The following is a 24,229-nucleotide window of genomic DNA, read 5'->3' as shown; positions in this document are numbered from 1 at the left end:
CATGCTTAAGAGTTGTTTAAGAGAATAATGCAAGGATGCAATACTGTACAAACCTTCTCTCCACACTGCACAGCCAGAATCATGTCTGCATAATTTATACATCCATCTTTGCTTGTCTTTGTGCCATTTTCTGGGGGTGCTTGGTGAGGCATTTTTGTTTACTTTGAAGAGCAGGGTTTTAAAATTATGACACAAAGAAGCTTGGAGATAATTTTACATTTTTCCTCTGGAAAAATATTCCATTTCCATATCATGCCTGGTTTACACTAGCAAGTGTTTTAAATTCAGATCCAAATAACTACTGTCGTTTTAAACATCAGATATCCTTCAGTCTGGATAACAAATTATTTGAGTATAGGCTTGGACACACTGAATTCCAAGGTCATTTTAACATGCTGGCACTCAAAGGCAGACCTTCTCAAGTAAAGAATGAGTTATTTTCCTGCAGTGGCAAATGTTTGTATTCACAAACCAAATAAATATTACTGTAAAACACCACTCTTGGAAAACAGAACATTCAAAAGCACAGTCTGGAGTACAAATACTTATTTCATTACAGATCCAGCATCTGTCTTGGAAGAAATCTGAAAAAAGAAATGTCAATATGTTCAACTCTGCTGTCATTTTGAAGTTGCTGATAAAAACATCGACGCTCGCTGTGAATAAACAGGCAGGTGTAGTACTTCACTTTTGAGATTGGCAGCCTTACTTCACTTTTGAGACTGGCAGCCTTGTATCTTTCCAAGAAACAGCAGCCTTATTCTAAGACACAGAAGCACAGGAATAGTTTATAATGAAACAGTAAGGGAAAATGGCTTTTTACATTGTTACCTTGCCAAATCAGGATATTTTTCCTAGAGCATTTAACTTTGGTGTATTTTTAGAAAGCTAAGAACTGCAAGAATAGCCAAGGATTTATTCTTAGCTGTACTAAGAGACAGAATATAGCAGCTCTGTTATTGATTTTGGCCCCAAATACTTGCAATACCAAATGGAAATGATATATTCTAATAAAACTTTATTAAAAATCTTAGACATAAGCAAACACAAATCTTATACTGCCATGGTTCACAGAATTTTACATTTCAACAGATCTTCAGTTCACATGCTGGCCCCAAATAATGATCAGGAATAAAGAGCATTCGGTTCTAAAACAAAAAGAAAGAAATACATTGGGTATCGAGATTATGACAGAAGATTTTACAGTCCAAACGATGATGAATTTAACTCCACTCCTAATGCGCACTAGAAATGGCAAAGAGGTCAGTCCCGAATGAGGGTCAACAAAAGAACCTGAAAGGTGGGATTGAAGAAATCTCTCAGGGCTTGGGAAGCACGCAGAAGAGGGAACACACTGCTGTTGCTGCTGAGGGGTAAAGCTATTGGTCTTCCACTTCCCCGAATGATAAAGTTCGTTCAGTTTCATTCCTCCAACAACAAGCACCTGTCTGGATTCAGAGCAATGCAGTGTTGGGAGAAGCATTTTTGTGCATGCATGCATGCATGCACACAAGCCCCTTTAGCCACAGGGTAAGTAGTACAACCCAAGTTTCCCTTAACTTAGGGCTCTGCACGAATGCAACCCCCTTGTTATAGGAGAACTGGGTGCACGGGGACTTTTCCCTGTAAGGAAATAAGGCTTTTGCTGTCCCCAAAGCCTATTTCTAAATTATAAACTAAACAACCCAATATGGACCCACCACTAGGAGGTTGACCATTTGGTAATTTCAGAACAGTTTATTACAAAAGGCAGCATTTACAGAATACACACCAATCTTTGGTAAATGCAGACTTTGCTGAAGCATTGTAAAATCCCTAAACAGATGCTTAGATGTCTACGCAGTGCAGTGATTCCAACACTCAAACAGAACTGACTGATGTGAAAAACAGAATTTCAGAAGAATGCACAGATGGCGCGTCACTACACGGATACCCATTCCTTTATGGCACAAGCCACCTGCTTTGGGATTTTCAAATTTGGAGTTGAATACCAAGGACAGGTCAAGAACCTGACAAATGTTAATGATCCAAAACTGACTGAGCGGAGAAGGAATGGAAAGAAAACAGTTAAAAAATAAATTTCATACTTACTACTTCTTATTTCTGGGCTTTAACTCTTCTGCAGCATTCCGCAGAAAAATGTAGTTTTTCTTTTGGGGATTGTAAAATTCATGTCCCTGATGGGGAAAAAAAAAGTCACTGGGTTACAATCTGCCACGCTCCTAGGTACTGTTCATATTCCTTTCGTCTTTCTTTATAGGGACAGCAATTAGATTCTTAAATTTCTGAAACATTGGTTTGAGCATAAAATGTCATCTAATGGCATCCTTGTTTCATTAAGGAAAAGAATCCTCAACAGAATCCTCAATTACCAGACCCTAAGCAGTTCTAATCCTAACTTTATTTGGTTTAATTCATCTGGATATTGATTTAAAAGTGATACAATCAATTTGGAATTATTGGCTACTTTTCAAAAAAGCCATTCCCCAAATCAAATCCTTTCTAGCAGAAGCTAGAATATGAACCCTTACCTTTGACCAGTCATAACTAGAAGCATAGGCAAATATGTTTCCATTATGATTGAAGCAACAAGCAGATATCGGTTGGTCCAGTTGTTCTGATGTTTTCAGCTTCGTCCTTGCATCTTTATCCCAAAAGCTGAATCTGCCATCAGATCCCACGGTTGCAAGGGTGCCATGGACAGGATGAAATGCTATCCCATTTACCTGCACAGAATTTTACATTCCCCCATGAGCAGAAAACCAACCGATGGCGAATGTGACATTGCAGCATTTAGCCATGCACGCCTTGTTCAGATTTGGAACAGAAAACCGTATGGATGTACACTTCAAAGATCTGGAAAGATCTCCTGATTCTATTTCATGGCCAACGTTTGCTGAGCTGCTAAATTATCATGGGTGGCTACTACAAATCCACTTCAAGCGACCCCATTCCTGAGCTTAGGTGGGGCTCCAGGGATTCCCACCTACCCTGTCGAGAACAGAAAATTAAATTATCGTATTTCCTGAGTGCTAACTGGGTGCTGAGCGCTGAGCTGGGGAAGATATGTGATAAATGCATTAGACGCAGTCCCCGTCCAACATGGGCTCACAATCTATGAGGCAAGGAAAGTAGATGTCAGCCCCATTTTACAAAATGAGGAAACTGAGGGTTGGAGAGGTTAAGCGACTTGCCCAAGGTCACAGACCGCAGGTCAGTAACAGGCTGGGACTGGAAACTGCTCTTTCGATGACAGTACACTGCCTTCTCTGCCTGAGAATTCCCTTTGGGAAGAAAACCGAGTAAGCCCACCTCCCTCTAATTTACATGACAAAGCTGAGGGGGCTGAAACCTGGGCCCAATTTTGGAATGGGGAAGTGTGATCCAGGGGGCTTCACCCCCAGGTCTTACATGAGGATGTGTTTTTACCCACAGGATAGTTGTCTTTGGACAGTAAGTCATAAGGTATTTTCTCCTTCTACTCACTGCGTAGATATCCTGAGGTGCTGTGGTATTAGTTCCATTGGATCGATGGCATTTAAAGGTGAAATTGTCTTTGGCACTGGAAAAAGAAAAGATTTATATTTAAGGTTTCTTAGAGAAACTTAAAACAAGAGCAGGCTGAAATTATTCTGATCACACTTACGGATTGGGTGGGTTAATATAATGAATAGCAACTCTTCCTTCAATGCTTCCCAGAGCAAAGCCAGTAGGTTTATTCTGTTTGTCTTTAAAAATGGCAACACAGCGGTGCTATAGATGGGGGAGAGAGGAAAGGTACTTATTATTAGGTTTCAGATAAAAAACCCATATGTCATAAGAAGCATGTAAAACAAGTAGCATTTATAGGCCTAATCTGTCTTTCCAACTCAAAGATTCATTATGCTTGATTTCAGAGATTTGTTCTATGTTAAGTCACAAACAGCCTATTGGCCCAACTCACTTTGCCTTTGAGCCATTTTTTTTTCCATCAACTCACAACATTATCCAAATTAAAGTGTTTTCCCACCTTCGAATCATAACTGCAGTGAAACTTCTTTAGTATAAACTCTTTTCTAACTTAAACGTTCATAGGAAAGAGTTTTCCATTGATCCTGACAATCCGCTACAAAATTTAATACCACTTCACATGTTTTACAAAACTCCCATATAACTCCCAAAGATTCTCAAAATCTATGCCATATTTTAAAGAAGATTATATTTTCTATTTTCCCCATATCTCAAATTGCAAGTTGTAACTTTACCTAAACTGGAAAAAATTGGAAGTATTTTTCTTTAAAAAGTTCTTAGAATTTGTTAACAATTATAAAATGTTAATAAAGGGATCTCTGACAGTACGTGGTTCAAAATAATTCCCTTTGACTACCTGTCAGTCTTATACTCTGCCTATTCTCCTAGTAAATTATGGGGATAAGTGAGACTCTTGTTCAAACCTTCCAGGGGAAAAGGGAAAACCCATTAGAAAACGCTGTGATAAAAGGTGAATTAGAGTATTGAATCAAACCGACAGCTTTAGCTTCTTTCAGAGCTACTGTATGGGTATTTCTCAATCGACAGCACCCCAATATTTAGATTAGAAATCTAAATCATAATTTCTTCCCAATATTAATTTACAAAATTGCATTCTCATGGTCCATGTGCCATAGAGCAAACTAAAAACATTTGTAAAATAAAAAATCCACCTTATTTAAAAAGCAGGTAGAGCAGGCACCTTAAAGTTGACTCTCTCTACTCCACATCAAGAGAAAGCTACTTGAAAAATAAGAATCAAAGCTTCTTGACTACTGTACTTTTCAACAGAAAGGCTTTTACTTTAATTCAACGCTTACCTGGTGCTTAAGTGGAGAGTCTATTCTTCTAAATTCAGAAGGCTGGTTCTCTAACTGATAAACAATCAACCCCCTCTCTGCAGTAGCCACAGCTGCCATGGGATAGACCTACACCGAGAGAATAAAGGAATGAAGGGAAGTGACCACAGTCAATCCCATGGTTGTAATTCTCACATTCTGATTAAACGATCTGACACATAAGCAAAGCAAACACCTTTAAAATGAGGAAATATGCTTCCAACAATCTACTGCTAAATGCACTTTCCTAATTTATTAGTAGTAATAATAATAATAATGGTATTTGTTAAAGGCTTACTATGTGCAAATCACTGTTCTAAGCGCTGAGGTAGATATAAGGTCATCAGGTTGTCCCATATGGGCTCACAGTCTTAATCCCCATTTTACAGATGAGGTAACTTAGGCACAGAGAAGTTGTGACATCAATCAATCAATCAATCAATCAGTCGTATTTATTGAGCGCTTACTGTGTGCAGAGCACTGTACTAAGCGCTTGGGAAGTACAAGTTGGAACTCACACAGTTGACAAGTGGTGGAGCCGGGATTACAACCCACAACCTCTGACTCCCAAGCCTGTGCTCTTTCTACTAAGCCACGCCGCTTCTGCTGCATAAAAGTGATAGGTAAGGCATGGTATTTTAAAACAAAATTAAGTTTTCAAACAAAATTCCACTAGCATGCTTTGCCCAAATGCGGAGGACCCAAAATAAGAGATGTAAGAAAGGTCTGGATGCTCTAGGGTGGGAGGTGGGAACCTCTGGCAGAGAAGCCACATCTGCCTCTTGACAGCAGACAGGGCTCTCTAGTCCCATCCACTCTGTGGGTGGACTCAGCACCGCGAGGGTGAGGCTGATACCTTCTCCCTCTTTTAGCTTTCTGGACAGGAAGCATCTCATCTGTCCGCTCCTCGGAACCAGAAAGGGGTTATGGGGAGCCGGGGGGGTGTCAAGACGGCAGATTCATCCTTGCCTTGTGCTGGCAGGAGGTGACCTGGGAACTGGTAAAGTCCCCGCTGTCCTCACCAGGCAACAGGGCAGGCTGGAGCAGACCATACCCTCCTCCTCTTCCCCAAAGCCCGGATGGTGATGAGGCTGGCCAACCATCCCAGGCAGGGAAGGGGAACACTCACCCCTCATAGCTACCGGTAACTGTGCAGTGGTGCAGTGGCAGTGTCCTGCAACCTGGGGACAGGAAGCAAGAACAACCCCTGCCCTGGGCACCGTGCTCCTCACCCCAACTGGAGGTGGAGGTATCGAGTGGCAGCACAAGAAGACTTGGGGGTGAGGGGGTGCGCAGGGGTGAAACAACTGTGTTTTGCTACTTTAGCAGCAATTCTTACTAATTTATCAGGAATAAGTTTTTTGTCTCTCCCTCTCTCCCCGCCATCCCACCTCTTTCTTTCATCATCATCATCATCAATCGTATTTATTGAGCGCTTACTATGTGCAGAGCACTGTACTAAGCGCTTGGGAAGTACAAATTGGCAACATATAGAGACAGTCCCTACCCAACAGTGGGCTCACAGTCTAAAAGGGGGAGACAGAGAACAAAACCAAACATACTAAAAAAATAAAATAAATAGAATAGATATGTACAAGTAAAATAAATAGAGTAATAAATATGTACAAACATATATACATATATACAGGTGCTGTGGGGAAGGGAAGGAGGTAAGAGGGGGGGATGGAGAGGGGGATGAGGGGGAGAGGAAGGAAGGGGCTCAGTCTGGGAAGGCCTCCTGGAGGAGGTGAGCTCTCAATAGGGCCTTGAAGGGAGGAAGAGAGCTAGTTTGGCGGATGGGCAGAGGGAGGGCATTCCAGGCCCGGGGGAATGACGTGGGCCGGGGGTCGATGGCGGGACAGGTGAGAACAAGGTACGGTGAGGAGATTAGCGGCGGAGGAGCGGAGGGTGCGGGCTGGGCTGTAGAAGGAGAGAAGGGAGGTGAGGTAGGAGGGGGCGAGGTGATGGACAGCCTTGAGGCCCAGGGTGAGGAGTTTCTGCCTGATGCGCAGATTGATTGGTAGCCACTGGAGATTTTTGAGGAGGGGAGTAATAAGCCCAGAGCGTTTCTGGACAAAGATAATCCGGGCAGCAGCATGAAGTATGGATTGAAGTCGCCCCCCACCTTCCGTTTAAATTCTATGAGTGATTCTTTACCCAAACCGCTGAATGGTTTTCTTTGATTTGGCTCTTCTACAAGAAAAGGTTGTAGATCCGTATTCCAGGGCCACCTTGGCCAAATGGTCAAAAAGATGAGTGCCGTGTCATAAAACTATTGAGTCACTCTGCATGTCACATTGTATTTTTCAGTACACAAAGCTGCCCTTCATGCTCAAAGATGTCATTGTTGGTGAAATTCAATTATATGGGTGTAGAAGTGACTGAAGGCAGATGCAAAGCCCACAGAACCTCACTGTGCACACACAATAAGCGTCCCTTACTGAAGTGCAGACATTGGTACATCTACTAGGGATTTCATAAAAAATATCTGAATATTAAGAAAGCACATTTCAGAAACAGGATTTGGAATTTGAGATGTGCTATTCTTCAAAAAACACAAAACACCTCTACCACAACACCTTTTTCTTACTGCTGAACCTAGAGCAGAAAATGTAAATGCTTCATCAAATCCACTGTACTCTATATTATGAGAGTTTTTCTTTAAGAAACTTTAAGACACCGGGACTGAATGATGCTTACCACATCAGCACAGTAACATCTTTCAGGCAGCTGCAATGTCATCATGGGGCTCGGTGATCGTGTATCCCAAAACTAAAATGAGAGATGGAGACTTATGGATCAATCACTTGATAGTATTTATTAAGCACCTATTATGCATCAGTGGTATTTACTGAATGCTTACTGGGTGCAGAGCACTGTATTAGTCCTTGAAAAAATGTACTCGATTGGTAGACATGATCCCTGCCCTCAAGGAGTTTACAATCTGGCAGGGATGACAGACACCAAAATAATTTACAGATAGGAGAAAGAAGGCAAAGTGGCTCTGTATATGAACTACTGCTTAAATAGCAGAATATATTTTTTACTATCACAAAATATTCCAAAATTTTACTATAAATACATGAAGAGTCAAATACCTCATGAACATGTTATACCTTTAAAGTCTTGTCCCAGCTTCCTGTCATCACGCAACTATAGTTCGGTGCTTTGATCCAATGCACAGTTTTCACAGGAGCATCGTGCTTTAAAAACAAACAAGCAAACCTCAAAACACACATTCAATGAAACAAGGCAGATATGAATTGCTTATCTAGTCCAATTTCTGAATAATGAGAGGAAACGCTTTTCAATTAACATACTTGGCAATAATTGGAAAAAAAACTAAACGGCACTATTTGTGCCGTTTCACGGCCCCTTTAGAACTTTTACAGATATCTGGGTACAAATCAATTTTCATCCATAAAACACAGTCTGGATATGGCCATAAAAATCAATCTTGGCCTCTCCATAAGCAGATGTGATGGGAGAACTCCAGAATGGCAAGGGACTCAAAATGGAGTGGTAAGCGAAAAGGTGTGTTTGGAGAAAGCAGGTATTACTACTCTAGTTCTTCCATTTTTCACACAAGAAGGATTTAAAGAAATTACTACAATGCCTCCAAGCAACTTTGATCCTAAGACTACAAAAAATCCTCGGTATCCCTAAGGTAAGGTAATTTGGTTTTGAGTAGTGAAGTGCACGGAACAAAGTCCCGAAAAGGCTCAGTTCCACCAGTTCTAAAACACGCAGCACAGGATTAAAAGAAATATTTTTAGACACATTCTTTCCCCACCACCCTCTTTTAGGAAACAGTAAGTTTACTCTAAATTACCTGTGCAATCTGAATGGCCTGGTTACTGTTGAGGTCCCACATTTTGGCAGTTTTATCGCATGACGCTGTGAATACTTTGCTTCCATCCTAAGGTGACGGGAGAAAAAACACTTTTATTGTAATGACAATGAAAGTTTGATAAACGGCCTCAAAATAATAGGTTTAACATGTTAAAAGTTTTTCTCTCCTTTGGACTTTTGGGGCTTTTATTACAAACCAAATTACGCATCCTGCAATCGGAACCTTAGTCTCTAACCTGCCATTCCGGCTTCTGTCCCGGGAGTTTGACACGCCCGGATGGTCAGAGTTGACCTTGAAACATGTTGAAGCTGGTTTTCCCATATGTGGTGCGTAAGGAATTAGCCGCCGGCTGGGATGAGGAAACTCCCTCCTCCCTGACCCTGGGTCTCTGATTTGGAGAATCCTTTATGGGGCATGAGTAGACTACACAGTCCTAATGCCATGATAGAGAGGGGCTCAAAAACACTAAAGTGTAAGAGACTTAGAATGGCCCACTTGACCTTATGTTTCACAATATAGCCTATTTCCACTCATTCACCCCTTACTCTCCAAATACATTTGTTCTTACCAGGCTTTCAAATTCAGAATTTCTTAAGAAACAAGAGCCAAACTTGACCTTATGTTTCACAATATAGCCTATTTCCACTCATTCACCCCTTACTCTCCAAATACACTTGTTCCTACCAGGCTTTCAAATTCAGAATTTCTTAAGAAACAAGAGCCAAAGTGACTTGGAAACACATTTCCAAGCATCCTGCAGTTGCTATGCTTTCAAAAGCTCTGGAAATCAGGAGGCCTGGGCTCCAGTCCCTGTTCTGGAAGCTGGGGAGAGGCTGGGAGGGTTGTGCCACCAGTTGTGATGGTTTCTGATCCAAGGACCCTGAGAGCTCTGCAAGGGTGATGATGATGATGCCATTTATTAAGCGCTATGTGCAAAGCACTGTTCTAAGCACTGGGGAGGTTACAAGGTGATGAGGTTGTCCCACGGGGGGCTCACAATCTTCATCCCCATTCTACAGATGAAGGAACTAAAGCCCAGAGAAGCTAAGTGACTTGCCCAAAGTCACACAGCTGACAATTGTCAGAGCTGTGATTTGAACCCACGGCTTCTGACTCCAAAGCCCAGGTTCTTTCCAATGAGCCACACTGCTTCTCTAAGATAAGCATAAGATAATCAATGCATGGCAGTGTGAAACATGGGACCCCCTTTCTTTAGGCTATTTTTTCTTTTAGCTTAAGTTTCACCTGTCTAAAAACATGGCTACCTAAAACCTTACCCCACTGAGCCATATAAAAGAGTTCAACCTGTCCATATGAAAGCGGGAGGTCCTCGATCTGTGCCATATTTTCAGGCGGCTGAGAGGGTTCAGAAAATGAAACACTTTTCTTGGAATTGAATGGCCATCCTGGCTTGGGAAAAGGGCCCTTCTAATTCCATAGAAGCAGACTGGCCTAGTAGATAGAGCACGGGCCTGAGAGTTAGGAGGACCTGGATTCTGATTCCGGCATTACCGCTTGTCTGCTGTGTGATCTTGGGCAAGTCACTCAACTCCTCTGTGCCTCAGTTACCTCATTTGCAAAATGGGAATTAAGACTGTGAGTCCCATGTGGGACAGGGGCTATGTACAAATTGATCGGCTTGAATCTAACCCAGGGCTTAGACCAGTGCTCGGTACATAGTAAGCACTTAACAAATACCATTATTATTATTATTACAACATACTAAGTGCTTAATACCACAATTATCATTATTAATAACAGGTGGCCCTGTCTTTGAGGCATTTGCAGTCCCCTTTAGAGTTCACTGGTTCGGTGCAGACCCAGCAGGAATCCTGAAAAATAGCAAGCCAATATGGGTGATGAAGCCCGGAGTGGCTCCCAAAGCAACTGCCTGTCTGTTGGATTACATTATGGTGCAACATCAGCAGTATGCTGTGATTACAGTAACCATAAAAAAAAAACCCTAGTCCCACCCCTGACTTTCTACTTGCTCACTGCACACTCTCTGTAACAGCAAGAATGTAACCATCAGGGACGGGAGAGTGTACAACTGCACAAATCACTTGCACTACAATCAATTCTTTTTTTTTAAATGGTATTTGTTAAGTGCTCACTGTGATTCAAATACTGTTCTAAGCACTGCGGAAGATACAAGTTAATTAGGTCAGACCCAGTTCCTGTCCCGTGTACGGCTCACAGTCTAGGAGGAAGAACAGGTGTCCCCATTTTATAGTGGAGGAAACTGAGGCACAGAGATGTAAAGTGACTTGCCCAAGGTCACACAGCAAGCCATTGGCAGAGCCTGGATTAGAGCCCAGGCTCATGTTCTCCCCATTAGGCCACACTGCTTCTAGTTCCTAAAGCCTCAAGACCCAAGCTTGTCCATTTTTCTTGACAGGAGACATCATCATCACATGACTTTAAATAAACAAATATCACTCTCTCTCAGAACATTCTTTTGAACCTTGAAAAGCACTTGTAAGCACTGGCTTACAAGAAAACAAAGTTCTGTGATGCTGTCCTAAGTAACCGGCTTTAAATGTTTTGTCTCAGTCTAGTTGCCTAAAATATATCCCAATCTCTAAAAATGAATTTCCCCAGACTAAATAAAACTCTTATTTTTAAAGATTTGTTCTGGGGCACAGGCAGGTGTAAACAATTTTAAACTGCTTTCATGTGTCCATGAATAAACAAGAGGTTTCAGACACAGCTTCTTGGGGACTAATAAATCCTTCACTCTAGAAGTTTTCAGTTTGGGAAAACCACGATTCTCTAACTGAGGTATTTAGGGAAGGGAGAGTGAGCAGTGAAATCGCAAAGTGTGCCACTGCTCATTTGGGCAGAGAAATGCCATGAATGTGGGACTAAACTCCCGGATGACCACACAAGGCTGGAAGCAATGTGGCCTAGGGGAACGAGTATGAGCCTAGGAGTCAGAGGATCTGGGTTCTAATTCTGACTCCACCCCTTGTCTACTCTGTGACCTTGGGGAAGCCACTTAACTTCTCTGTGCCTCAATCACCTCCTCTGCAACATGGGGACCAAATCCTCCACCTTCCGACAGACTGTGAGCTTCAGGTGGAACAGGGACTGCGTTCAACCTGATTATCTTGAATCCACCCCTGTGCTTGAGAAGCAACGTGGCTTAGTGGCTACAGCACAGGCCTGGGAATCAGAAGGACCTGGGTTCTAATCCCGCCATCTGTCTGCTGTGTGACCTTGGGCAAACTCGTTCAGATAGCATGTGTTTAATAAATGCCAGTATTTTTTTTTTTAAAAAAGGGCCTCAGTTTGACTCTTTCCAGTGCAGCGCCTGGATCACAATGTCTGCTGCATTTCAAGGAAGGCCAGAATAGAGCTGAAAAAGGCATAGAGGACGGCAAAAAGGAAGATCTCAGGGTGTTGGTCCTCAGCAGACAGTCTGCAAGATTTAGAATTCTTCCACTCTGGAAGAAGGGACATGACTGACAAAAGCCTGTAGGGTGTAGATAGGGTGAGCAAGGAAGTGTTGCTCACTTCTCACTAAGGGGACACTCACTGGAGTTTGAAGGTGGGAGTTCAAACTAACAAAAAGAAAAGCTTTGTCATCCACCAGGTGGTAAGGAAGCATATGGAACTGCTCACGCAGAAAGTAACAATACAATTTAGGATAGGTTTAGAAAAATTCACGGATGAGTGGACCAAAATGGGTTAGCAGAGGGTATGTTAGGAACACCAAGAAGTTAGGGATGTTAAGATGGTTCATCCTAAACATCGGAATCGATATTAAGGAGGGCAATCATCACCTGGCTCCAGTTGGACATGGGGCTAAACAGGTCACTAGCCTGACCCAATAATGGCATTTTTTTCATTGTCTTAATAACTAAACTCATAATAGCTACCTAAAATGCAAGCACCTAATAAGATCACTAAATTTGCATTCAGAAAATTGAAAGCCTCTTGGTAATGTTTGCCACTTAGAGCCATAAGATTTACATTTCAAGCTACAAGCGTTTTTTGGAGCACATCATGTTTCAGCACAGGAAAAAAAAATGCTGGTTGAACAGAAAGAAACATACATCACTCCAACAGACATCAAGCACCGGGCCAGTGTGCATCTGCTGAGCCTTTGGGATAGTCTGTCCACTATCTTGTACTTCCCAACACCGCACCTGTGTTAATAGAAGGAATAATTGGGGCAAATTATGTTTTGATCATATTACATTGTAGTTGTTTGTCAATAGTTAGGTACAAGGAGAGGATGAGAAGTTGGGAGAAGAAACAGGGTATAGATTAGCAGTCACATAGCCGGTAGTTTCCATTTCTTTTTAAGGTTAAAGCTTGAAACCTATTTTGTGTTTTCACCATCGTTTTCCTCATAGCTATTCTCTTATACATCTTTGAGTTTCAAATGTTTATTTTCTAAAAATGAAGTGGAATTGATGCACCTTGCTTAAAGACAAAAAAAGAATAAGAGCCAGAATGGGCACTTGCACTTTTTTTTTCAGTTTCTATGACCAAACTTTATCCTAAATATACCTAGAATATATAAGTTTTGGTAAAAAGGTTCACAAACACAAATGATTAAAAGGGTGCATTTCACAGCTGAACGTTGTCTTTGTTCAACAGAACATTATTTCTGAATAAAACGGGGCTAATATGACCACAAGGTGACAAGTAATTTGGTTTGCCAATGATCTCAATATTTACTGACATTCTTGGGCTCAAAGTTAAAAGAATTTTCCCTTCTCAACTGTAGAAGTATATGATAACCATAACTGGTGATATCTAGAAACTAATACCTTTTCCAATAATTTTGACTGCTTTGACAAGTGTGACAAAACATTTACAATGTCCCAGAATTTGGACTGTCTCACCCTATCCTGCATTGATCCTCACTTGCTCCTGATTTCCGAATTTTCAATGAAACAATAGGGTGGGCCTGTCCACATTAATCTAAGGTCCCAAGCCAATTCTTGGAGTTGTTGACAGGACGGGAGCCCCATCATGAGCTTGGAAGAGAATCGGGAGGAAGACGACCAGAACTCTGGAACAGGGGGACTTGGGGAAAGAGACAAAAAAGCCTACGAACTGGTTTTGGGGGAGGTGGTGTGGAAAGGGGGTTCCCAGATGGATCTCTCCAGCTCAGGAGGAAGCGGAAGAGTGGTCAGTCACCCTCCATGAGGGCAGGAGTTTGTCAAAACGAACATTCTTGGTGTGTCACTATTGTAAGAAGATATCTACAATACCCATACATATTTAATACTTACATCATTGGCCCAGGAGCCAGCAATAAGAAAGTTCCCTGGCAATGTTGGTGGGCTAAAAGATAGACAACCAATACTATCATCAGGAGGAGACGTAACTTCGATATCCTGCACAAAGAAAAAGGCAGTGGTGTTATGTCTGGCAATTTGAAAATCAGCTTTCCTCCCTTACTGCCCTGAATCCAAGAGACATAATCCAAGATGAGCAGAATAACCTTTAGCACAGGAATGGGACCTCAATTGTCCACAGGGACCTAGAACAGTGGTTCCTACCACAGGTTTTCAAATAGTAAAACCTGACCAAATAAACTGCAGACTTTCCAGGGGTGGATACTAATTCAGGTAATGAGAAGGCATGAAAAAAAAAAAGATGCCGTGGCCCAAACACCGACTCTCAGGAATGTTTTTGGGAGTAAAGAAGAAGGCCGTTGTCTGTATTATAGGTACCTTCATAGGGTTGTGATTATCTGCAGTTGTGCTTCCAAACATGCTGGTAGCACCAGTTCCAAAGCCTGAGGCTGATCCAAACAAACTCATCTTGGCCCTGAAAAAACAAACAAAAAAAATTTAAAAAAAGGAAAAAAAGATTTAAAAAGTTACCGAGACCACCAGGTTGTACTAAACTACAAATATCACATGACAGCAAAATAAGTGAGTTGAATTACAAAGAGGAAAATTAAAATCTGATAGTTCTGGTTTCAAGTCTACTTTCAAAAGTGAATTACTTGGCTCCCAAATAAACAAAATTGCAAAACGTAAGGGAAAGGCATGTATCTAAGCATAAATCTCCACTGACCAGAGGATGTAACAATAAACACCTTGATTTTATAAGGCACTTTTATTCCCAAAGCAAAGATGCATCAGCAGCAACAGTCCTTACAGAGGAACAACTTTAAGTAGAGCACCCTAGAACACCTTATCAGCCATTGTGGAGTACTATAAAGAGAAGCAGCATGGCTTATTGGAAAAGGCATGAGCCTGGGGATTAGAGGACCTGGTTCTAACCAAAGAGTGGTATTTATTGAGGGCTTACTGTGTGCAGAGCACTGTACTAAACCTGTGGGAAAGTACAACACAATAAAGCTGGTAGACATGATCCCTAATCCCACAGGGAGCTTACACACTAGAAAGGGAGACAGACAATAAAATAAAGTACAGATGCCAGCTCTGCCACTTGCCAGCTAAGGTACCGTGGGCAAGTCACTTAACTACCCTGTGTCTCAATATCCTCTTCTGTAAAATGAAAATCATATAACTGTTCTCTCTCCCTCTTAGACTCTGAGCCCCACATGAGACAGGAACTGGGTCTAACCTTATTATCTTGCATCTACCCCAGCGCTTACTAAAGTGCTTGGTACATAAACATTTCTAAGAATTATCACCCTAATTGATGGGCTCGCTTTTAATCATAATTTTAGGTCTTTCAAAGAATCTGTAATTCAATCAAATCTCCAGTTTTACTTTCATAAAGGAGAGTTTTGGTATGAAATTAAGGCTATTTTGATTAAGCAGTGAAATGTGTCAGTGATGATAAATTTAAGACTTATATTTGACAAAGTTCATTGTGAAAAAGTGTCACTGTCCACTGAGTTCCCTACTAAAGCCTGTTGCCCATATTTATTTGAACAGTGCCCGGTCTGTAGGTTGAACACGTTGTTAGCTCACTGACTGGTACTGTGAATGACCCATTTACTGTTTGCCCTGGTGCCGGAGTCTCCAGTAAGTCTCAGGGCACCTTTGGGAGCTACATTAACCCTTTAAGGCCTTCTGGGGGAAAAAACACCATCAGCAAATGATACTAAAAGACACCCTGGAGGCCCAAAAAGGTGAATTCCACTCCCAAGTGTCCTGGGAGGATCCGTTTCTGCCCCTGTTATTTGGAAGCACCTCAAAGCGTTTGTAGTCAGTATCCTTGCTGGGACTCCACCATCTATTCACTGTAAAATGCAACTAAGATCTTTCACTAGGCACCAACTACACAAGTTGCTTTTAATTCCCACCCGGTATTCTCCACTTTAAACTTTTGGAGGAGTTTTTAAATCAAGAAACATTTGTCGGTTCTGTTCTAATTCTCTCATCTCTATACGATGCAAAAAATATTTGCAGAGCGAGGTGGGTAAACAATGTTTGCAGAATTCCAGGTATTAGCTGTATTCATTTTGTAGACAATTTTCGGTCCGCATTTTCATTTAGGGACAGGTTCAAGCGTTGCTTGAGTGGAAAATCTATTTTTCCATAAGGGCTATTGGCATAAGATAGTTAACGTGTGGAAGTGTGAAACATGGGACCACCTTTCTTTAGGCTATTTTTCCTTTTAGCTTAAGTCTCACCTGTCTAAAAACATGGCTACCTAAAACCTTACCCCACTGAGCCATATAAAAGAGTTTGAACTGTCCATATGAAAATGGGAGGTCCTCGATCTGTGCCATATTTTCAGGTGGCTGAGATGGTTCAGAAAATGAAACACTTTGCTTGGAACTGAATGGCCATCCTGGCTTGGGAAAAGGGCACTTCTAATTCCATAGAAGCAGCTTGGCCTAGTAGACAGAGCACAGGCCTGGGAGTTAGGAGGACCTGGATTCTGATTCCGGCATTACCGCTTGTCTGCTGTGTGATCTTGGGCAAGTCACTCAACTCTTCTGTGACTCAGTTACCTCATTTGTAAACTGGAAATTAAGACTGTGAGTCCCATGTGGGACAGGGACTATGTACAAATTGATAAGCCTGAATCTATCCCACAGCTTAGAGCAGTGTTCGGTACATAGTAAGCACTTAACAAATACCATTATCATTATTATTATTACAACATACTAAGTGCTTAATACCACAATTATCATTATTAATAACAGGTGGCCCTGTCTTTGAGGCATTTGCAGTCCCCTTTAGATACACTGGTTCTCTGGAACATGATGGTTGGGGGCTTGAGACACCTTGCATTAAGGATCCATCCTGTTGCAGCCCTCACCTGTTTCAACACCCCACGTAAGTGCAGAGGCTGAACCAATTTCTTTGATAATGCCATCCAGCTGGGCCAAAGAGGCTCTCGTTGCCGCGGAACAACGATATCTAGTCACTCATCACAAGCTGGCCAAAATACGTGTTGTGGCTGAACTGAGTGTTCTCAAAAAAAATGGGTCATTGCACTTGGGGACAGAGGGGCTTGCCTTCCAAAATGACAACCGCTGTTGCAGCAACACAACCTTGATAAAGCAAAAGGCAGACGTGGGCACATTCTACTTTGAAGGCCCAAGATCCACCAGAACCTACGACTTGGTGAACCATCTATTTGGAATTCAGCAAGCAAGCCCAGAGGCTTCTTTGGAATATCGATGGCTTTTGAAGCTATTTCCACAACTAAAGGGATCGTTGCATATGAACCTTCCACTTCCAATTTCTGTAAGAAAGATCCTGTGGAGAGAGCATTTTGGCAACTGACAAATCTCCCGTGATCTTTTTTTAAATGGGTAGTGGCTCATACCCAAATGCCCATCATGAAGGTAACTTCTTGAAGCAGCCTCCAAAGGCACCATTATTGAATGATGTGCTGATCGTTGCTATGAAGAAGTGGCACCCCCAAAGTGAACAGAGGTACCCTATAACGAAGGACGGCATGGAGTTGATGGAAAGAAGACGTTCACCCAGCCCCAGATTCATCTATGCCAAGGACGGATGCCTTCTGCCCTTCAGTGTCGATTCCGCCAGGAGACTATCCATGCAGAACCTCACCTTTCAGATTAAAACAGATTTGGGAATGCTTCATAATTAACTCCAAACTGCCCTAAACACATACACCCTCATTTTCCCATAGATGATCATCAGAGAATAGTAAAATGACGCCTTGATTATATACAGGGCTCAGTGGAAAGAGCACGGGCTTTGGAGTCAGAAGTCATGAGTTCAAATCCCAGCTCGCCCCTTGTCAGCTGTGTGACTTTGGGCAAGTCACTTCACTTCTCTGTGCCTCAGTTACCTCATCTGTAAAATGGGGATGAAGACTGTGAGCCCCCGTGGGACAACCTGATCACCTTGTATCCTTCCCAGCGCTTAGAACAATGCTTTGCACATAGTCAGCGCTTAATAAAATGCCATTATTATTATTATTATTTGGGTCTCTATGTTGCCAACTTGTACTTCCCAAGTGCTTAGTACAGTGCTCTGTACACAGTAAGCGCTCAATAAATACAATTGAATGAATGAATGAATGGGTCCTCACAGCATCCCTCTGAGGTAGAGAAAGGCAGGGATTATCATCCCCATTTCCACAGTTGAGGAAACTGAGGTGTACAGAGGTTAGCTGACTTGCTCAATATCACAAAGAGCAGATGAGTGGCAAAACTGGAATAAGAACCCAGGTCCGATTCTTAATCCTGTTCTCTTTTCACTTGACCACTTTGTTTCTCTAAATATTGCAGGATATACACATACGTGTGTGTGTGTGTGTGTGTGTATATCTTTCATTCTTTCAATCGTATCTATTGAGCACCTATTATGTGCAGAGCACTGTATTAAGTGCTTGCACTGTTCTAAGTGCTTATTTGTCCCATTTTCCCAAAAAGGTCTGTGAAAATGAGGTGCATAATTTTCCCATATTCAGCAACATAATCTCCATCTCTTCTCAGCTAATGTGAGAATATAGCCAGGCTGCAGACAGTATCCTATACTCTCAAAACCGATGCAGGCAGTCTCAGCCAACTCTCCAGAGATCTCCCATCTGCTTTCCAAATCTACCCCTTGTCCTTGCCAGTTAATTAATTTTACTGTATTCTAATCCTCCTTGACCATTCCCTTCTCCTGGAAACACTATCTAATATTGGTGTTACCTACGGTTCTCTCCTGGTCTCTCCTCTTACCCCAAAACCACTCCTTCTCAGTCTCTTTCACCGTCTCTTCTCGGCCCCTCATCTTCTAACTGTGGAGGTCCCTCAGGGCTCCGTTCTGGTTCCTCTTGTCTCATTTTACATCCACCCCCTTGGGATGCTCACTCATTCATTCATTCAATCGTATTTGAGTGCTTACTGTGTGCAGAGCACTGTACTAAGCGCTTGGGAAGTACAAATTGGCAACATATAGAGACATATGCTCATCTGCTCCCATGGCTGCAGTTTCTATCTGTAGGCGAGTAACTCCTAACTCCAGTTTGCCATTCCCAACTTCTCACTTCTTCTGCAATCTCATACCGTCTCTTGCCTGAGACATGGGTGTTCCACTGGTATCTTAGGTTCAATGTCTAAAAAACTGAACTCAGTTCTCTCCGAAAACCTCTTCTCCACCTAACTTTTCCATCACAGTTGACACCACCACCATCCACCCTGTCTCTGAAGGCATTATCCTTGACTTCTTCCTCTTTTTAAGCTCTCATATTCAATTTGCCACTAAATCCTCTTGGTTTTTCCTCTGCAACATTTCCCCATCTATCTCTTCCTCTCCATCCAAATGACCACCATCAGGGTTCAGGCATTTGCCACCCCCCGACCAGGCTGCTATATCAGCATTCCCATTGGCCTCCCTGCCTCCAGCCTCTCCCCTCGCCAGTTTATCCTTCACTCTGTTCCCTGGATGATTTTTCTAAAACGTTCTTCTGCACACACCTCCTCATTTCTCAAAAACTCCACTGATTCTCCATTCTTGTCAATGTCTAACAAACTCCTGACCCTTGGCTTTGTGCTATCCCATTAGCTTTCTCCCTCCTGAGCCGGACACCATGCTAAGCAACACAAGATGATCAGACTGGGCAGAATCTCACCATCTTTTTTTCTGACCTCTTGCTCACACCCTTCCTCCCTCCTGCAACTTCAAATCTGCCAAACCGCGGCTTTCCCGATCTCTAAAGCTCTTCCGAAATCCCACCTCTTCCAGAAGGCCTTGCCCGCTTTATTTGATGTCCTCTAGACTGCAAGTTCTCTGTTGTATCATTCTCTCCCAAACACACAGTACAGTGCTCTGCACATAGTAAGGGCTCAATAAATACAATTGATTAATAGCTGTCTCCCTATTATGTGTAAGATCCTTAAGAGTGGAGATACCTCTATTATACTGTCCCAAGCACATAGGACAGTATACTCTGTACACAGATGCTCAACAAATATTACTGATGTGGGGCATGGGATTTTGGAGGTTTAAAGATAATTACTTCTAAATCCTATGTATACAGCTTACAGTTTTACAATTTGAGGCTCTCTTGGCTATTTACAACATCACTTTATTACATCATTTGCAGATGCTTTCTTCAGTAGTATCACTCCTTCCTTCCGAGCACTTGCAAATGACACACTGAGCTAAATAAATGCTGGACCATACAGCTAGCTACCTGTTAACCTATGATGTAATGTTTAGGTAATCTTTTTTAAATTTAGAGCAGCAAGCTCCACTGATGATCCAAAGTGTAGCAATAGCCAAATCTTTGTGTTGTGATGGGAGCTCTATATATTGGAGTGAGATAACACTGGTACAAGAGATGCAACGGTTGACCACAGATGTCTTTTTTCTCACCTAAACTCCACACTCTATAAGGAATGGGGAGAAAAGAAATCCTGCAGAAAATAGAAATGGCTAAATTTTCCATACATCACATTCCAAAATACACTCTGATGCTACTGACAGAGAAGGCACTGGAAGTTCATCTCCAAAAATACTAAACCGATTTAAGGCGACAGTGGCAGAATTATGATGGATGCCTAACTCCATTTTTGGTCCATTTTGAAAGTGGAGGAGGGACACAAGGTGATCAGGCTGTCCCACGTGGGGCTCACAGTTTTAATCCCCATTTTACAGATGAGGTAACTGAGGCACAGTGAAGTTAAGTGGCTTGCCCAAGGTCATACAGCTGCCAATTTTCTAGACTGCAAGCCCGTTGTTGGGTAGGGACCATCTCCATATGTTGCCAACTTGTACTTCCCAAGCGCTTAGTACAGTGCTCTGCACACAGCAAGCGCTCAATAAATACGATTGAATGAATGACAATGAATTCTATTTATTCTGATGGTATTAACACCTGTCTACTTGTACTGTCTCGTTGTCTGCCTCCCCCTTCTAGACTGTGCGCCCACTGTTGGGTAGGGACCGTCTATGTTGCCAACTTGTACTTCCCAAGAGCTTAGTCCAGTGCTCTGCACACAGTAAGCGCTCAATAAATACGATTGAATGAATGAATGAATTCTATTTATTCTGATGGTATTAACACCTTAGAAAAGCAGCATGGCTCTGTGGAAAGAGCCCGGGCTTTGGAGGCAGAGTTCATGGGTTCAAATCCCGGCTCCGCCAATTGTCATCTGTGTGACTTTGGGCAAGTCACTTCACTTCTCTGGGCCTCAGTTACCTCACCTATAAAATGGGGATTAAGACTGCGAGCCCAGTGAGCCGGGGACGGGGGAGGGGAGGGGGGCCTCGGTTCCCTCCCCTGTGAAATGGGGATGGCTCTCTTCCTCCCTTCAAGGCCCTACTGAGAGCTCACCTCCTCCAGGAGGCCTTCCCACACTGAGCCCCCTCCTTCCTCTCCCCCTCGTCCCCCTCTCCATTCCCCCCCCCCGTCTTACCTCCTGCCCTTCCCCACAGCACCTGTATATATGTTTGTACGTATTTATTACCCTATTTTACTTGTACATATCTATGCTATTTATTTTGTTAGTATGTTTGGTTTTGTTCTGCCTCCCCCTTCTAGACTGTGAGCCCACTGTTGGGTAGGGACCGTCTCTATATGTTGCCAACTTGTACTTCCCAAGCGCTTAGTACAGTGCTGTGCACACAGTAAGAGCTCAGTAAATACGATTGATTGATTGACAACCTGATTACCTTGTAACCTCTCCAGCCCTTAGAACGGTGCTTTGCACATAGTAAGCACTTAATAAATGCCTCGAAAAAAAAAACACCTGTCTACTTGTATTGTCTAGTTGTCTGCCTCCCCCTTCTAGACTGTGCGCCCACTGTTGGGTAGGGACTGTCTATGTTGCCAACTTGGCCTTCCCAAGCGCTTAGTCCAGTGCTCTGCACACAGTAAGCGATCAATAAATACGACTGAATGAATGAATTCTGTTTACTCTGATGGTATTAACACCTACTTGTATTGTCTCGTTCCCTGCCTCCCCCTTCTAGACTGTGCGCCCGCTGTTACATAGGGACCGTCTCTCTATGTTGCCAACTTGTACTTTCATTCAATCGTATTTATTGAGCGCTTACTGTGTGCAGAGCACTGTACTAAGCGCTTGGGAAGTCCAAGTGGGCAACATACAGAGTCAGTCCCTACCCAACAGCGGGCTCAGTCTAAAAGGGGGAGCTCCCAAGCGGTTGTGGCTCAGTGGAGAGAGCGCGGGCTTGGGAGTCCGAGGTCATGGGTTCGAATTCCGCCTCCCCCACATGTCTGCTGTGCGGCCTTGGGCAAGTCACTTCACTTCTCTGTGTCTCAGTTCCCTCGTTTGTAAAATGGGGATTAAGACTGTGTGCCCCACATGGGACAACCTCATCTCGTGTCCCCCCCACCAGCGCTTAGAACAGCGCTCTGCACATAGTAAGCGCTGAACTAATACCAACATTATTATTATTAGTCCAGTGCTCTGCACACAGTAAGCGCTCAATACGACTGACTGGATGAATAATAATAATAATGGGATTTATTAAGCGCTTACTATGTGCAAAGCACTGTTCTATGCGCTGGGGGGTTACAAGGTGATCAGGTTGTCCCACGGGGGGCTCCCAGTCAACCCCCATTTTACAGATGAGGGAACTGAGGCCCAGAGCAGTTAAGTGACTTGCCCAAGGTCACACAGCTGACAATCCCCTCACCCCCTCCTACCTCACCTCCCTTCTCTCCTTCTACAGCCCAGCCCGCACCCTCCGCTCCTCCACCGCTAATCTCCTCACTGTACCTCGTTCTCGCCTGTCCCGCCGTCGACCCCCGGCCCACGTCCTCCCCCGGGCCTGGAATGCCCTCCCTCTGCCCATCCTCTGCCAAGCTAGCTCTCTTCCTCCCTTCAAGGCCCTGCTGAGAGCTCACCTCCTCCAGGAGGCCTTCCCAGACTGAGCCCCTTCCTTCCTCTCCCCCTCGTCCCCCTCTCCATCCCCCCATCTCACCTCCTTCCCTTCCCCACAGCACCTGTATATATGTATATGTTTGTACACATTTATTACTCTATTTATTTATTTATTTTACTTGTACCTATCTATTCTATTTATTTTATTTTGTTAGTATGTTTGGTTTTGTTCTCTGTCTCCCCCCTTTTAGACTGTGAGCCCACTGTTGGGTAGGGACTGTCTCTATATGTTGCCAATTTGTACTTCCCAAGCGCTTAGTACAGTGCTCTGCACATAGTAAGCGCTCAATAAATACGATTGATGATGATGATGTATATATGTTTGTACATATTTATTACTCTATTTATTTATTTTACTTGTACCTATCTATTCTATTTATGTTTGGTTTTGTTCTCTATCTCCCCCCTTTTAGACTGTGAGCCCACTGTTGGGTAGGGACTATCTCTGTATGTTGCCAATTTGTACTTCCCAAGCGCTTAGTACAGTGTTCTGCACACAGTAAGCGCTCAATAAATACGATTGATGATGATGATGATGTATATATGTTTGTACATATTTATTACTCTATTTATTTATTTTACTTGTACCTATCTATTCTATTTATTTTATTTTGTTAGCATGTTTGGTTTTGTTCTCTGTCTCCCCCCTTTTAGACTGTGAGCCCACTGTTGGGTAGGGACTGTCTCTAGATGTTGCCAATTTGTACTTCCCAAGCGCTTAGTACAGTGCTCTGCACACAGTAAGCGCTCAGTACATACGACTGATGATGCTGATGATTGGCAGAGCCGGGATTTGAACCCACGACCCCTGACTCCAAAGCCCGTGCTCTTTCCACTGAGCCACCCTGCTTCCCTTGAACGAATGAGCAGAGGAGGAGCCGCGGGGGGCTTACCTGCGTGCAGAGGCCGTCCTGGGGGGCAGGGCAGGGGGGCCGAGGCGAGGGCACAGAGGGCACAACCAGGCCTCGGAGCCACAGAAACAGTCAGCCCCTTTTCCCCTCCCGCGCATGCGCCGCCAGGCCGGCCGGCTCGGACGCCGAACGGAGGGGCGGGGCCGGCAGACCGGCGGTTTTTTTTTTCCCTTTGCGCATGCGCGGTAACACGCTCGCAAGGCACAGGCCTCGCGCCGCCGCCGGGGCCGCCGAGAGAGCGAAGCGGAGGCGGAAGCAGCCCCCTGGTGGACAGCTCGGGAACGCCAAGGGGGGGCCGCAGAGGCGGCTTCTGAGCGGGCCTTCATTCATCAGCATCAATCGTATTTAT

At 43.4% G+C, this 24,229-nt stretch overlaps 1 protein-coding gene across 3 annotated transcripts; it reads right to left on the bottom strand.

Moving 5' to 3' along the window:
• Positions 1-1,001: 1,001 nt before the first annotated feature.
• On the bottom strand, positions 1,002-23,969 carry RAE1 (ribonucleic acid export 1). Of its 3 annotated transcripts, none has more exons than XM_038750722.1 (13): positions 23,863-23,969; positions 14,394-14,490; positions 13,950-14,054; positions 12,759-12,851; positions 8,680-8,766; positions 7,964-8,050; positions 7,548-7,619; positions 4,830-4,937; positions 3,647-3,753; positions 3,487-3,562; positions 2,532-2,726; positions 2,092-2,177; positions 1,002-1,148 (listed from the first exon to the last, which is right to left on the bottom strand). In XM_038750722.1, coding segments are annotated over exons 2-13 (1,107 nt in total). In that variant the 5' UTR covers positions 14,484-14,490; positions 23,863-23,969; the 3' UTR covers positions 1,002-1,147. The 3 variants fall into 3 exon arrangements, with proteins under 3 accessions (XP_038606650.1, XP_038606653.1, XP_038606651.1); XM_038750725.1 differs by lacking the exon at positions 1,002-1,148 and adding an exon at positions 1,166-1,448; XM_038750723.1 differs by lacking the exon at positions 1,002-1,148 and having other exon boundaries at positions 2,091-2,177.
• Positions 23,970-24,229: the final 260 nt, after the last annotated feature.

The sequence above is a fragment of the Tachyglossus aculeatus genome, chromosome 8 (genome assembly GCF_015852505.1).
Source record: "Tachyglossus aculeatus isolate mTacAcu1 chromosome 8, mTacAcu1.pri, whole genome shotgun sequence".
Lineage (NCBI taxonomy): Eukaryota > Metazoa > Chordata > Mammalia > Monotremata > Tachyglossidae > Tachyglossus > Tachyglossus aculeatus.
This window is presented reverse-complemented; position numbering and strand designations above follow the sequence as displayed.